The 16,532-nt window shown below is 34.5% G+C and overlaps 1 protein-coding gene across 1 annotated transcript in view; it reads right to left on the bottom strand.

The window, feature by feature from the left end:
• Positions 1–16,532, bottom strand: part of adamtsl3 (ADAMTS-like 3) — a 786,695-nt gene that overhangs the window by 210,844 nt on the left and 559,319 nt on the right. Inside the window, exons 11-12 of the mRNA XM_030126022.1 lie at positions 15,709–15,847; positions 8,588–8,638 (exon numbers count right to left, since the gene is read on the bottom strand). Coding sequence (XP_029981882.1) covers positions 8,588–8,638; positions 15,709–15,847 — 190 coding nt within the window. The remainder of the gene's footprint in view (positions 1–8,587; positions 8,639–15,708; positions 15,848–16,532) is intronic.

Below are 16,532 nucleotides of genomic sequence, written 5' to 3'. Positions count from 1 at the left end.
GCTTGTTTTCACTGTGGACACAAATCACAATGAGAATAATACTGTTCAATATATTGGATGCACTGTGGACAGATTTACACATGGATACAAGAGGCAAACACATAAAACCATTGCAGCATTTGAACATGATTAAATTAAGAATAACCTCTGGGGAAAAGGCCATCATCCTCTGAATTATGCACATGTGTAAACTCCCCTAACTCTTCACACATGTCTCCGCAGTGTGAAACAGTGATGCAGTGTGTTACAGCCAAGCGTGTCAGAGGAGACGGTGACTTATTATTACGGCTTCTCCTCATGAACCAGCCAACGTTGATCACACCCAAAGCCAATGCCGAGCGAGGAGCTGAGCTAAGAGCCGACATGTACACAGCAGGCATAGACAATGAATGCACAAGAGGAAAACGAATCACACTTAAACCCAGCGGACAGATGAAGTCAGACTGAGGAGAGGCCCGTGTTGACTGATGGGTAATGGATGTTTGGCTTTAATAGACAGCTGATGTGGACTAGGACTGGCTGAGTGTGTAGACAATAAAACACCAGCACTCAAATACAGCAGCTGGAGACCAAAAGCATCTACGGATCTAAAATGTTTAATTTTTAACCACTAACACACTGTAAAAAAAAACAAAACAAAATAAAAAACGGTATTATTACAGCAGCAGGGTGCCAAAAAAATACTGTTAAATAACGGAAAATAACCATCTCATAAAAATACGGTAATTTTCCATAATTAAAATACAGTTTTTGGCCCTAACTTTACATGAGATTTTGCTTTTTTTTTTTACTTTTTGACGTTTAATAAAGAATATTTACATGTGTTAAAACAATCAAATTACCTATAAATATATGTAAATAATTTTCAATGAGACTAAGTTGTACAATCCACTGATAAAAACTGAATTTTGACAGTTTTTCAGCGCTTATACATGTTATACATTCACAGAAATACATTTATTCAACATTTTTGTTGTGAAACCTCCCGTAACTAGAAAAGCACTCGGAGAGCGCAGACCTCCGCCAAGGCTGATCAGTGGCCCCCCCCCCCCCCGTGGGCCCCCCCACCCCCGATCACCACCAAAATGTAATCATTTCTTCCTTATCCCATTTCCAACAAACCCTGAAAATTTCATCCAAATCTGTCCATAACTTTTTGAGTTATGTTGCACACTAACGGACAGACAGACAAACAAACAAACAAACAAACAAACAAACAGACAAACAAACAAACAAACCCTGGCAAAAACATAACCTCCTTGGCGGAGGTAATTACACAAGATATTTGTCAATTAACAAACAAGTTTTCTTAAACTTACAGAACAAATACTTCTTTTACAGTTATTTGCCAGTAATTTTATCTCATTTTAATTTTTTTTTTTTTTTACAGTATTAAACTTTAAATTAACAGTTTAATCTCATAAATAGAAAATACATATTTGTGCAATTATGATACATTTGCAAATGGTCTGGATCAGCACTTATGTTGGTCTAATGTTCTAAATGTCATGTTCTAATGTTCTAAAATACACGTTCCTTTCACCTTACATATGTTTTTCTTGTATTTTTTTTTATATTTACTTCTTGAATTTATTTTTTTTTTTTCGCCACTTATGGGTCAGTGATGAAATATGGTAACTTCATTAACCCTGTAAAGCCTGAACCATTAAATCATTGACAGAAAACTCCAGTTCTTTGAAACTGAAGTCTTTATTGGTCCTTCTGAACAACCCAAAAAAAATTATTTTTTTTTAAACAAATATCAATTTTCATGTATGAGTTTCAATTTTGTATCATATTTGATACATCAGGTCTCAATGCTCAAATATTATTATTTTTGAACAAATAAAAACATAACATAACACAAACATGTCTAACAAATTCCTTTTCAAAACTGGTAAAGTTCTTCCTCTTTCCTCATTAATGACAGTCTTGTAGTGTCACTGGAAAGGCCTCTGGTGAATGAATTCCTCCCCCCTGGTGGATTATCAGTGTATTGCATGTATCTAATTGTATATATCAGGATTTTCAAGAAAAAAAACAAATCACACTGATCATGTAGAGGGCTTCAAAACTCATGTATCAAATATGATACGTTTGGCGTTATAGGGTTAACCTTGAATTTCTACATAACAATAAAAAATGTTGAAAAAATTCTCGAAAGTAATAAAGTCTTGTTATATCCTTGTTACCAGAAAAAAATGTACACTAAGCAAGGAAAAATAAATAGGTAAAATACAGTTTCCATTATTTAATTTCTATCATTTTATGGACACATAACGTTATAAATTTAGACCTGAATCAACCTGAACCAAGCCCAGATCATAACACTGCCCCCACAGACTTATACTGTAGGCACTAGGCATGATGGGTAATCACTTCATGACTCTGGACTCATCGGACCACGTGACCTTTTTTCCATTGAAACACAGTCCAATCTTTATGCTCTGTTAAACTGATGGATCCTCACAGCATCAGTTAAAGGTTAAAGAACAGAAACCTATTAATCATTGCATTAATTATCCAATGGAAGGATCTGGACTATTTGCTGAGTTAAATCCAGTTGGAGACCTGGGACTTTATGGCCAATCTGTGTATTTTTTATATGCGATTGTGTTAAATGGTTGAACAGGCTGTTTGCTGAGCCACATGCTGGTACCAAATGTCCGTCCCCTTCAGCCCATTACACCTCGCTTTAGTCCTTACTAAACAGAGGCGCTTAATCGTCTGCTTTATGTTCGCTCTGAAGTCCTGGAAGCCTCGGTCGCCAATAGACGTCCGGCTCCCAGCACAACCTACGGGACACTTCCATCCAGCTGTTTTATTTCAGTATTCAATTTGTGCACAAGAGAAATCTGGAAATACTGGGACAAACAGGTGGGAGTGGTGGAAAAGTCAGTGAAAGTGGAATGGAAACATGTTTAGTGTGTGGGGGGGTATTTATGACGAGAGTCTGTATGTAACTAAAAAGTGATACAGGAGTTATGTAATGGATTACAAGTCTGAGACAGAAACAAGTAATGTGTATGGATATGGGTGTATATACTGTATGTATGTATGTATATGTGTGTATGTATGAATATATGTATATGTCAGGGTAGAGACTGCGATCTGGTAGGATCGGCGATTCTACCAGTAGAGACTCCGATTGTAGTCTCTACCAGTAGAAACTCTGATCAGAGTCTCTGACCCTAACCCTAACCCTAACCCTAACCCTAACCCGATCGGAGTTTCTAGTGGCAGGATCAGAGTTTCTACCAGTAGAGACTCTGATCGGAGTTTCTACTGGTAGAATTGCCGATCCTACCAGATCGCAGTCTCTACCCTGATATATATATTGTTGGTTTAGACCAGGGGTCGGCAACCTGCGGCTCCGGAGCAGCATGCGGCTCTTCAGCCTCCTTGTAGTGGCCAGCTGCTAGCGTTTTTCATGTGCGCTACTTATTCAACAATTACGGTAGATGAGCTGCATGGAGCGAATGTGCCTTCCGGACAACAAAAGTAAGGGCTCATTTATGCTCTACGTTGAAGACGCAGACAGAGACGGATGGAGGGTTCTGTCCGTCCTTTGTATATTATTCACGTAATTCTGTCCATTTTCTGGGAGAATATGGAGCAGTACAACTGGGAACTGCAGAGGCAGTGTTGAGTTTTGAAGAGAATAATTTTCATAAATAGCAATACTTTTCATAGAGCAAGTGAATGAGTATAAGTACTGTGTACTTTTGGGGTAATCCTACAACAGATTCCATTCCAAGCTACAAAAGTGTTTGTTTTCGTCTGAAATAGGCTTTAAGACTAAATTCAATGATGAATAAAATTATGATTTCCAATAAGTACCTCATGAATTTTTTACAGTTGGTATTAGTACTTCAAATACTATTAGCAAAAATACTATGAACTACTTTTACTGTGTACTTTTGAAGTAATCATACTCAAAAATCCCTTCCAAGCTCCAAAAATGTTTGTTTTTTCATCTGAAATAGGCTTTAAGACTAAATTCAATGATGAATAATTTTTTTTTTCCAATAAGTACCTCGTGAATTTAGTATTTTTGGTATTAGTACTTCATATACTATTAGCACAAATACTATGAAATACTTTTACTGTGTACTTTTAGAGTAATCATACTCCAGAATCCATTCCACACTGCAATTCTGTTTGTTGTATTCAGTGGTTGTAACAGATAAAATGTAAAAAAAGATTAAAAATTTTTAAAAGTTTATGAGCTCTGTTATTTTTTGCGGCTCAAGACTTTTTTTTTTTTTGGTGGAAGAGGGGGCAAAATGGCTCTTTTGATAATAAAGGTTGCAGACCCCTGGTTTAGACAAAGGGGTGAGAGCTAATAAGCCAGGGATGTCAAACTCATTTTAGTTCAGGGGCCACATTCAGCTAAATTTGATCTGCAGTGGGCCGGACCAGTAAAATAATAACATAATAATATATACATAATGTCACCTCCAAACTTATCTCTATGTTTTAGAGCGAAAAAAGTAAATTTACATTATGAAAAGGTTTATATCTACAAATTATCCTTTCAAAACATGTGAATAAAATAAACAAACTGAATAAATAAGTGTAATTTTAACAATATTTTGCTAAATACATGAAAATATTTACATTTACAAAGAGAAACATTTGGAGTTGTCATTATTTCTATGTTATTATGGTAGTATTTTACTGGTCCTGCCCATCTGAGATTGAATTTGCCTGAATGTGGAACCTGAACTAAAAGGATTGTTAATATCTTCAGTGTAATTTTTGCATTTCACAAATTCATCCCAAGGCCCAGACTGGACCCTTTGGTGGGCCGGATGTTTGACATATGTGTAATAAGCTATGCTACTTCTCACTCCTTTTCAAATATGACTTTTTTTTCTTTTTTTTTTTCTTTTTGCGTGTATCATTATTTTATGCTTCCTTGAATTTTCATTTCTATATTATCTTGTGCAAAGAAGTCAATTAGTAGCAATCAGGAAGCTTGTATCATTTCCATATTTGAAATAAATCAATAAAAAAAAAAAAAATCTGTAATGGATTACAGTTTAGAAGTAACTTGCACAACACTGGTTAGAAAAGAAAAACCTGAATTCAGCATGTCCCAACAGTTTTGACCATTTATTGTATGCTATTCTCATAGGACAGTGATGCTACAAACATACGCTACAAAACAAAAAGTTAAGGATATTTTGTAATTTTTGGGCTATTTTTTTTAGTTAGGATTCTTGCACAGCGCTTCTTACTTTTTTTTGTTTGTGAATTGAAATGAAACACATTTTTTGAATGACCAGACATAGTTTTATTTACAAACTCCAAACACACCTTTTCAGAATAGCCTACCCTTATCCTTAAACAAAAATAATGTGAATAACCTAAAAAAACTGAAATTTATTAGATAAATAAGTGCATTTTTAACAATATTATGCCTCAACTTATCATTTATACATGTGCATTACACGCAATGTTACACAAACATGTGATAACAGACAGAATATTGGTAAAAATCTGTAGTTTGGAACTAAAATAAGAACAATTTCTCATTCATTTTCTCATTTCCCCAGGTCATTGATCTTCTTGGTAGCTCTTCGAGGTTCAGCTGGACTAGTTTTACTTCAAAAGACCAAAACTAGTCCAGTTGAACGTAGAACCTAGAAAAATGGAGTTGTCACTGTTTATAGGTTGTTATGCTATTATTTTACTTTAGATTATATTGGTCTGTATGTGGAACCTGAACTAAAATGAGTTTAACACCCTTGATTGTTAATATTTTCATTGTAATTTTTGCACTTCACAAATTCATCCCACGGGCCAGATTGGAGCTTTTGGCGGGCCGGATTTGGCCCCCGGGCCGCATGTTTGACACCTGTGCTGTAGAGTAACTGTCCACTGTAGTGACCACCATGCATGAAAGGGTTAAACATAAATTCAGCCCTCCGTTCCTTTTTAAGAAAATGGCCAGTGAACTTATCGTACCAACTAAACAAGAAAACACTGAAATTATGTTAAATTGAAACAAGGAAGTACAATGAGTGTGTTTTATTTACAGTGCAAGAAACGAACGAGTAATTTCGTAGTGGTTTCTCTCTCGATTTCACAGCAGAATGTGCGACGCTATTAAACTGAACTGTCAAGTGAAGGAGTAGATCTCAAAATAGTATTATATAATAGTAGTAAATTTGTAGTCAATGAAATGTCAATGTAACCCGTTCAATATATATGTTTATATAACTACACAAAATTGGGTTAAATTGTCATTTTCATTCATACACTGTAACAAATTACTGTAAAAAAACAGTCAGTTTTGTACAGTATCATGCTGTTATTTGTAAATACAGTATAATGTTGTAAATAATGAGGTCTTTAAGGTGCAAATTTAAAACAGTAAGCTACTGCAAAACTGGACAGTATTCTACAGTATTTTCTTCAATTCCTCCACTGCTGTCCGCCCATAACTGGTCTGAACAAAGTCATCTGGTATCAAATCCCAGCAGCTCATTTAGAAAAGATTCAATCCAACGAATGTTAACTATAGACTTGCTGCATCAAAGGTAAGTGGTTCTTTTTCGAAGCAGAAGGATAAAATAAAATGAGAAAATAACTGAGGATGATTATTTTCACCTCGACTTAACCCCATACAGCACAGGAACGGAGGTCACCTGATGCTTCTACAAACACTGCCAGAACTTCAGGGGTTGGACAAAATAATGGAAACACCTTAAAAAATCAACAAAATATAATTTAATATGGTGTAGGTCCGCCTTTTGCGGCTATTACAGCCTCAATTCTCCCAGGTATTGATTCATACAACTTGTGAATTGTTTCCAAAGGAATTTTAAGCCATTCTTCAGTTAGAATACCCTCCAACTCTTTTAGAGACGATGGCGGTGGAAATCGACGTCTTACTTGAATCTCTAAAACTGACCGTAAATGCTCAATAATGTTGAAGTCTGGGGACTGTGCCGGCCATACGAGATGCTCAACTTCATTAGGATGTTCCTCATGCCATTCTTTAACAATTCTAGCTGTATGGATTGGGGCATTATCATCTTGAGGTGAAGGTGTTTCCATTATTTTGTCCAACCCCTGTTCATTCTGCTCCAGTTGTTCATTTATAAAGGTAATTGTGATTTTATCAACGTAACTGTGGCATTTTGGGTTCATTAAACATTAAATTGCCTCCATAAACTGGATGCAACTTGCACTGTATAACACGCGTGATAATACTGTTCATATTTCGGGGTGTTAGCCGTATGTAGCAAACATGCGGCTAATTTAAGCTGAAGCATACTTGCTAGCTGCGAAGTGGACACCGTTAAACTAAACAGCATGTCAATTTACATGGTTATATGTTATAATGTCATCTCTTCTTTGAGCTTTTTCTAGCAATGTTCATGATTTTGTATTTTAAAATGTAATTTGAAATGTTAAAATCTTAGCTTTTCACTGTGTTATACCGTAAATATTACATTAAATATGTTTTACAGTAATATATTGTGTCTTGGAATACGGTAGGTACTGTAAAATGCAGCAACTGTGGCTAACAGTATTTTACTATAAAAGGTACATTATATACAGCCCAGTACCGTAATACTTTTTACAATAAGAAACTGTAGTTGTAGATTACAGCAGAGATACTGTAGAATAACAGTAACATACTGGCAACTCTAGCTGCCACTATTTTACTGTTATTTAACGGTAAAATTTGTTACAGTGTAGTTTATGCATACCTGGTGTCTTCCTTATTGTACAGTTTGTTTGGGGTGTTAGTCCTCCAGCGACACCCACTTCTTCTTCATGTGTCCCCCCCGTAGTGTTTGTGTATAAATTCCCTGTTTGCCCGTAGCTCTCCCCTTTTTCTTGTTGTCTCTGGCAGGAGGTCAGTGTTCATATCGTCATATCCCGTGTATTTGTACATTTATTTGCTGATGTTTCTTATTATTTGTGTTATCCATGTTTGTTAAGTTGTGTTTACTTTGATGTTGAACTTGTTGGTTTGTTGGCAGTGTTGACATGATGTTTTCATCATTGTAGATCTGGGTACAGGACCTAATTTAGCATCCCAGCTAACTGTCTTTACAGGGTGTCCCATAAGTCTCCATACATAGGAAAAATAAACGTTTCTTGACATAAACTATTTTTATTTATATAATATGCTCTATATGACTGCCATTTTGTCAGGATCACATTTCAATGCGTGTCCTCCACTGCTGAAGAACTACAAAGAAGAAATATAAAGAAATACACGTTAGAACCATATGTATTATGTCTCCTATGTATGAAGAGTTATGGGACACCCTGTATAATCCTGTTGTCCAGGGTAAATAAATGGAGACTGCCACCGCATGAGATCACTGTGTCCCGAGTTTATGCCCCTCCAATAACACAACGCAGAAGGAATAGTCCGGTCACATCAACACAACCGCACATATTTGATCATTTAATTTTCATAATTTTAGGGGAAGCCGAACTTCCCTTGCAGTCTACGAGAAATGGCCTCTGCAGGAAACTGTGCAGGAGGAAACAGGTGGTTGGGTCTGAAATTAACACATAAAAAACCTCTCAGATGAAGTGTGTGGGGGTCACTCACCGAGGCAGCGGCTGAAAGTGATCATACGGCATCACCTCCTTAAACCCGTCACTGCAGGAAAGAAAATAACACATGAGGTTGTTGAACCCACAGCGCTCCACTGAAGGTCAGAAGGGGAGAAGTAAAAGGTATATGTGGTAAACTGACTGCAAACAGGCGCTGATGAATACCAGTTAAAGGCAAAAGCTTTGAACTGACTTTTTAACCTATTGATCCAGGTAATCAGCTGTTGCAGACGGGTGTTTTTTTTTCTAATGGCAGGTGAGAACGCTGCAATAGCTCAGCCTTAAAGACCCAGCATTGCTTCTATGGCAGTTCCCAAAGGATTTTTTTTCTCTATTTTTTAACTTTTCTTAAGTTATTTATCACCATTTATTCTAATAGACTGAACAAAAATATAAATGCCACACTTTTGTTTTTGCTCCCATTTTTCATGAGCTGAACTCAAAGATCTAAAACTTTTTCTATGTACACAAAAGGCCTATTTCTCTCAAATATTGTTCATAAATGTGTCTAAATCTGTGTTAGTGAGCACTTCTCCTTTGTCCTTTGCTGAGATAATCCATCCACCTCACAGGTGTGGCATATCAAGATGCTGATTAGACAGCAGGATTATTGCACAGGTGTGACTTAGGCTGGCCACAATAAAAGGCCACTCTAAAATGTGCACTTTTACTGTATTGGGTGGTCCAGGGGGGTCAGAAAACCAGTCAGTATTTGGTGTGACCACCATTTTCCTCGCACGGTCTTCTTCATGAATTCTCTGAAGCAGCTTTGGAGATGGCTTATGGTAGAGAAATGAACATTCAATTCACAGGAAAAAGCTCTGGTGGAGATTCCTGAAGTCAGCATGACCATTGCATATTCCCTCAAAACTTGTGACATCTGTGGTATTGTGCTGTGTGATAAAACTGCACATTTTGGAGTGGCCTTTTATTGTGGCCAGCCTAAGGCACACCTGTGCAAAAATCATGCTGTCTAATCAGCATCTTGACATGCCACACCTGTGAGGTGGATGGATTATAGTTAAAAAAAAAAAAGGTTTGACGTTAATAAGTTATCACTTAATGAAGATAAAACAAAATTTATGGTTTTTGGTGGTGCTAGGGGAAATGATGATATAAAACTGAAAATTAATGAAATTGAAATTGAAAGGGTGTATGAAACAAAATTTTTGGGAGTGATTATTGACCATAAACTCTGTTGGAAACCACAAATAGAATATATCAAAGGCAAAATGTCCAAAGCTGTTGCGATTCTTTATAAAACTCGAGACTTGTTAAGCAAAAAATGTTTGCATATGTTGTACTGTTCACTTGTAATGCCATATATGTCATACTGTATGGAAATATGGGGCAATGTGTATAAAACTAATTTAGACCCGATAATTAAACTCCAAAAAAAAGCTATTAGAGTCATAAACAAAGCTGGTTATCTCCAATCAAGTAATCCACTTTTTGTAGAATCTGGTTTACTAAAATTTTTTGATATTGTATATTTAAAAACCATGGAATTTATGTTTCGCGTTAAAAGTAAACACCTTCCTTTTTGTATTCAGAAATTTTTTAAGTTAAGAGAAGGACATTATAATTTAATTTAATTTAATTAAATATCACAGTGTTTCAGTTATTGGTGTCAAGCTATGGAACAAACTGAAGGATGAAGTGAAATTGTGTAGCTCACTGTTGAGTTTCAAAAAGAATTTAATTTGTCAAATTATGAAGGGCTATGAAAGTAATATGATTACAAAATAACTTATTACACAGAATGTAGTATAATTTAAGTTTAAGTATTTATCTGCTGCAACTTAAGGTGTGGACATGGACTATGGATGTAAATAGGAGAAGCAGAAATAAGCCTCCGGCTTCAGCTTCTTCCTTTTTCAGTTACAAAATGTGTTAATTTTATGTTGTTTTTTTTAAATATGTGTTTTGTTTTGTTGTTTTTTTAATATGTATGTGTTTTGTATTTTGTATTTAACTGAAATAAACATTCATTCATTCATTCATTCATTCATTCATTCATTATCTCAGCAAAGAAGAAGTGCTCACTAACACAAATTTACACAGATTTGTGAACAATATTTGAGAGAAATAAACCTTGTGTGTACACAGAAAAAGTTTTAGATCGTTGAGTTCAGCTCATGAAAATGGGAGCAAAAACAAAAGTGGGGCATTTATATTTTTGTTCAGTGTATTATCCTCTGTATTTAACATTTTTAACCCATAGAGACCCACACAGCCACCAGCAACCAAAATCATCTACTAATGTAAACTGTTTAACCCTTTCATGCACAAATTATGAGAACCTTAACCCTTTCGTGCATGAATTATGAGAGCCTTAATTTTTTTTTTCCTATGTGTTTTTATTCTTCTAGGCATTGAAAAAAAAATGCGATTAACATTTTTTTTAACCTATTTTTCATGGAGTTGCAAAAATGTCCTTTCAGCTGGACACCATTTAATTTTCGAAATGAAGAAATATATTTATTGACATTCTGTGTGAAAACTATGAAGCTAATCTGATGTTTTCTCACATTTTAACAAACTCTAAAACTGGTCATTACTCACTCCATGGAGATAATATGCTTTTTGTCTAACCCATAAAAACCCAGTGCTACTTTTGTCATCATTTTGTTAAAAAAAAAAAAGGAAAAAAAAGTTAATTACAAGTCTAATAACAACAACAAGCAATTGATTTACACTCAAACATGTTAGCTCAGATCAAGTTTATGAAGAACAGCAAAGTTACAGTAATTATATTAATTGCAATGTATAGGATGATGCATGAGCGTCCACTGTGTCAGCAGATATGGAACTAAAATAAGAAAATCCATGAATAGAACAGCTGTAAAACAGTTGTCCACTGTAGTGACCACTGTGCATAAAAGGGTTAATACCTGTTAATCCACTAATCCTATCAATACATGTAAAGAATTGGTGTAAAATACAGTTTGTCTTCTTTTCATGGTCATCAGATATGACCCATTTGGACGTTCAGAGGCTCCGTAGTTACCGTGGAAACACCGTCATCTTCTACAACACTGATTCACCAGTAAAACCCATGGAGTTGGATCAATGACTGGATGGAAACACTTGATTTATGTTCAGTTAATGATAGATTTGACTGAAAAAGTAACTTTTTCTGCACTTTTTCTGTTTTTGATATAATATCCCTCAACTTTACCCTGGTGTTTTAATGAACTACATGACCAGTGAATTAAATATAGAAAAATACATAATTTTCACTTAACCCATAAAGACCCAGTGGTAATTTTGCAGCAGGTCCTGTATGATTTTTTTTCTTTAAATTTAACCATTCTTAAATGATTTATCACCATTTATTATAATATTATCCTATGTCTTTTGCATTTTATTTATTTTTTTGTGTGAAAATAATGTATTAACGCTTGATGTATGTTCAGTTAATGACAGATTTTACTGAAAGTCACTTTTTTTGCATTTTTTTTCTGTTTTTGATATAATAACCCTCAACTTTACTCTGGTGTTTTAATGAACATCTACATCACAGGTGTCAAACATGCGGCCCGGGGGCCAAATCTGGCCCGCCAAAGGTTCCATTCCGGCCCTGCAGGATGAAAGTGCAAAAATGAACCTGAACAGTCCAGGTTGTCCAAATCATTTTGGTTCAGGTTCTACATACAGACCAATGTGATCTACAGTAAAAATAACAACATAATAATCCATAAATAATGACAATGACAAATTTTTGTAGTGAAAAATTTTGTAGAAAAAATTTACGTGAAAAAATAACATTCCACTGTGAAAATATTTACATTTACAAAACTATTCTTTCACAATAAAATGCAAAAAAATACATGAATAAAAACAAAGATGAACAACTTGAAATGTGCAATTTTAACAATATTCTGCCAGTTACTAAATGTTTGGTGCATTTATGGATCCACTGTGATCTGTAGTTGTGTTAAAAATAATAATAAGAAGAGATGGAATATTGTAGAAATTGTTCAAATTTTCGTTCCAAATTCCAAAATTTTAACAATATTCTGCCTGTTACCAGATGTTTATGTAACATTGCGTGTAAATGTACATGTATAAATAATAAGTCGAAGCATAATAACGTTTAAATTTTACTAATTTTTCAAATGAAATTTCTGTTTTTTCAGGTTATTCACATTTTTTTGTAAAGTGTAAATATTTTCATAATTTAATCGGGGTTTTTTGTAGTAAAACTAAAAGAAAAACTTGGATTTGTCATTATTCATAGGTTATTAAGTCATTATTTTACTGGTCTGGCCCGCTTGAGATCAAATTGGGCCAAAGATGGCCTCTGAACCAAAATGAGTTTGACACCCCTGATCTTCATGATCAGTGAATTAAATATAGGAAAATACATGATTTTCACTGAAAAAAATGCAAAATACATAAGATAATATTGTAATAAATGGTGATAAATCATTTAAGAAAGGTTAAATCTAGAGAAAAAAATCATTCGGGAACTGCAAAAAAATCACCACTGGGTCTTTATGGATTAAGTGAAAATCATGTATTTTCCTATATTTAATTCACTGATCATGCACATGTCCATAAAAAACTCAGATTAAAGTTGAGGGTCATTATATCAAAAATAGAGAAAATTGAAGATTTTATTTTCTGCAAAATATATCGTTAACTGAACATAGAATAAGTGTGTCCATCCGCTGTCATTGATCCGACTCCATGGGTTTTACTGGTGAATCAATGTTGTAGAAGATGATGGTGTTTCCGCGGTAACTACGAAGCCTTTGAATGTCCAAATGGGTCATATCTGATGACCATGAAAAAATGACAAACTGTATTTTACACCAATTCTTTCCATGTATTGATAGGATTAGTGGATCAGCAGGTATTCAACAGTTTAGATCATTAGATGGTTTTTGTTACCGGTGGGTGTGTGGGTCTTTAAGGGTTAATTTACAAACACAGATCTGGTCTACAGCCACACACCCTCCAGCAATGTTAAACAGCCTGGGGGTGAAACAGGACCGGATCAGGGCTGAGCCTGATTCCAACCAATGGGGACCCATTAGGACGCCACCTGAGAGTCCTGGTACAAAAGGTACAAACGCTAAGCGCTCCAGTCACACAGGCTGTGGGCTTTGAACTGGGACGACCTCACAGAGCTTTAACCCCCCAGTCTCAGTTATCCCTTTAGAAAAGAAATGATATAGAATTAGAATAGAATAGAATAGAATAGAACAGTAGAACAAAATAGAATAGAATAGAATAGAACAGAATAGAATAGAATAGAATAGAATAGAATAGAATAGAATAGAATAGAATAGAAGAGTAGAACAAAATAGAACAGAATAGAGTAGAGTAGAATAGAACAGAGCAGAACAGAACAGAATAGAATAGAACAAAATAGAATAGAATAGAATAGAACAAAACAAAACAAAACAAAACAGAATAGAGTAGAATAGAATAGAACAAAATAGAATAGAATAGATAGAATAGAACAAAATAGAATAGAACAAAATAGAATAGTAGAAAAAAATAGAATAGAATAGAGTACAATATAATAGAATACAATAGAACAGATCAGAATAGAAGAACAGAATAGAATAGAATAGAATAGATAGAATAGAATAGAATAGAATAGTAGAACAAAATAGAATAGAATAGAACAGAACAGAACAGAGTAGAGTAGAATAGAACAGAATAGAATAGAATAGAACAGAGTAGAGTAGAATAGAATAGAACAGAGCACAGTAGAATAGAATAGAATAGAATAGAACAGAATATAATAGAATAGCATAGAATAGAATACAAGAGTAGAAAAAAAAGAACAGAATAGAGTAGAGTAGAATGGAACAGAGCAGAACAGAATAGAATAGAACAAAATAGAGTAGAATAGAATAGAATAGAATAGAACAAAACAGAATAGAGTAGAATAGAATAGAACAGTCTACTCTGTTCTGTTCTATTCTATTCTATTTTGTTCTACTATTCTATTCTATTCTATTCTGTTGTATTCTATTCTACTTTGTTCTACTCTTCTATTCTATTCTGATCTGTTCTATTGTATTCTATTCTATTGTACTCTATTCTATTCTATTTTGTTCTATTCTATTCTATTCTATTTTGTAGAATAGAATAGAATACAACAGAGTAGAGTAGAGTAGAGTAGAGTAGAGTAGAATAGAATAGAATAGAATAGAACAGAACAGAACAGTTTAACAGAATAGAATAGAATAGAATAGCCTTTATTATCCTTGTGCCTTATCTCAGGCTGTTTTGAACGTTTTATGCCATTTACCTCTGACAGTTTACACAATTACCCAGATGTTGCACATTTATGTAAATATATTACATAAATGTAATAAATAAATATAATATATTTTCTCTTAGTAATAGTAGTTTATATATTTTTTTATTTTTTCATGTTCTTTTTCTTTCGCATACCATTTTCAAATGCCACTTTGTTTTGGTTGTTTTAATTTTCCTAGTTAAATTATTCTATTTTAGTTTTTATACTTTCATACTTTTGTCTTAAATTCTTTTGGCATTCATTGTGGACAGCAAAGTACACTTTTTATTGTATAGCGAACCCTGTTTTTATTCTGTGCAATGAAATTCGTATGTGCTACTCCAGTCAGTGCAAACAATATGAATACAAAAACAAGACGTAAGAAAATAAGAACAGAGTAAATATAAAAATACAAAAACTAAAAAGTAAAATAAGAAAACAAATATAAAATTTTACAAAAAGTAAAATAACAACAACTACAGTAGAATAAAAGTAAAGATAAGTATAAAATAAGAATTGACACAATGTTAACCGTATCTCAGTGAAAAGTCTATAAAAATAATGCATTGATGTTTGAATAAATATTGTATTGTTATTACAAATAAATAGAGGATTATTGCATGAACTTATTGCACATAATTCACATTACGAAATTCATGAAATTTCATAAGATGTAACTCGAGGTTTAGAAACAGATTAGAATGTATTTAAGTCAACTATAAGAACCAAGTAACTCTGTCAATTTCTAAATAAACTGTTAAAGCGCAGATTAAATAGATCAGACGTCTGTAAATGAGGCCAATACATGTTTTTAAAAATCTAAATGTTCCCAGTGGGTGATCATTTGTTACCTCTCTGGGCAGGGGTCCATGTTGCACTCCTTGAGTTTGGGGGTAGGTTTGGTGTTTTCGGGGTAGCTGTTACAGTGATGATCCGGCAGCGTCTGATTGGACCGGATGTCTGTGCACTCTGCAGAGTTCAGCTGGTATCCTGTGAAAAGAGAGACATGCAGTGGAGCTTCATACATGGGATATGAGCAAAATAACAGAAGTGGAGCCAACGCCGGTGTAAAACATTTATCAGTACAGTAGAACCGTGCAGTAGTAGGAGAACTTCACTTTACGAGCTGCACTTTTCCTGTTTAGTAAGTCTGTGCACACACGCCTGAAGAAGTGACAGGTGTGTTGGAGGAAAGTCAACAACAAAATCAAAGGCAAACTGTTGAAAAATTACATCTGACATTTCAATCTGTCCAAAGTCTGTGGGCGACGCCTCAAAACTAATGTTATGATGGAGGTATTTAAGTCATTACATAAGACAGTCAGAAGATATAACACTCAAACGAAAATGAAATGAAAAATGTAACATTTCCTAACTACACTTTCTGCTTAAAAAAATGATTTTTGGGCAGTTTTTAGGGTCTTTTTTTTTTGGGTGATTTGTGGGTGATTTTTGGGTGTTTTTTGGCAGTTTTGAGGTAATTTTTGGCAATGTAGGGGATGTTTTTGACAGTTTTGAGGCGGTTTTTGGCACTTTTGAGGTGATTTTTGGCAGTTTTGGGGGGATTTTTGACAGTTTTGGGGTATTTTATTGGTGATTTTTGGCAGTGTTTGGGGTGGTTTTGGAGAAGTTTTTGGGTGATTTTTGGCAGTTTTGGAATGATTTTTGGCAGCTT

The sequence above is a fragment of the Sphaeramia orbicularis genome, chromosome 3 (genome assembly GCF_902148855.1).
Source record: "Sphaeramia orbicularis chromosome 3, fSphaOr1.1, whole genome shotgun sequence".
Taxonomy (NCBI): domain Eukaryota; kingdom Metazoa; phylum Chordata; class Actinopteri; order Kurtiformes; family Apogonidae; genus Sphaeramia; species Sphaeramia orbicularis.
The sequence above is the reverse complement of the archived record's forward strand: the minus strand, read 5'-3'. Positions and strand labels throughout refer to the sequence as shown.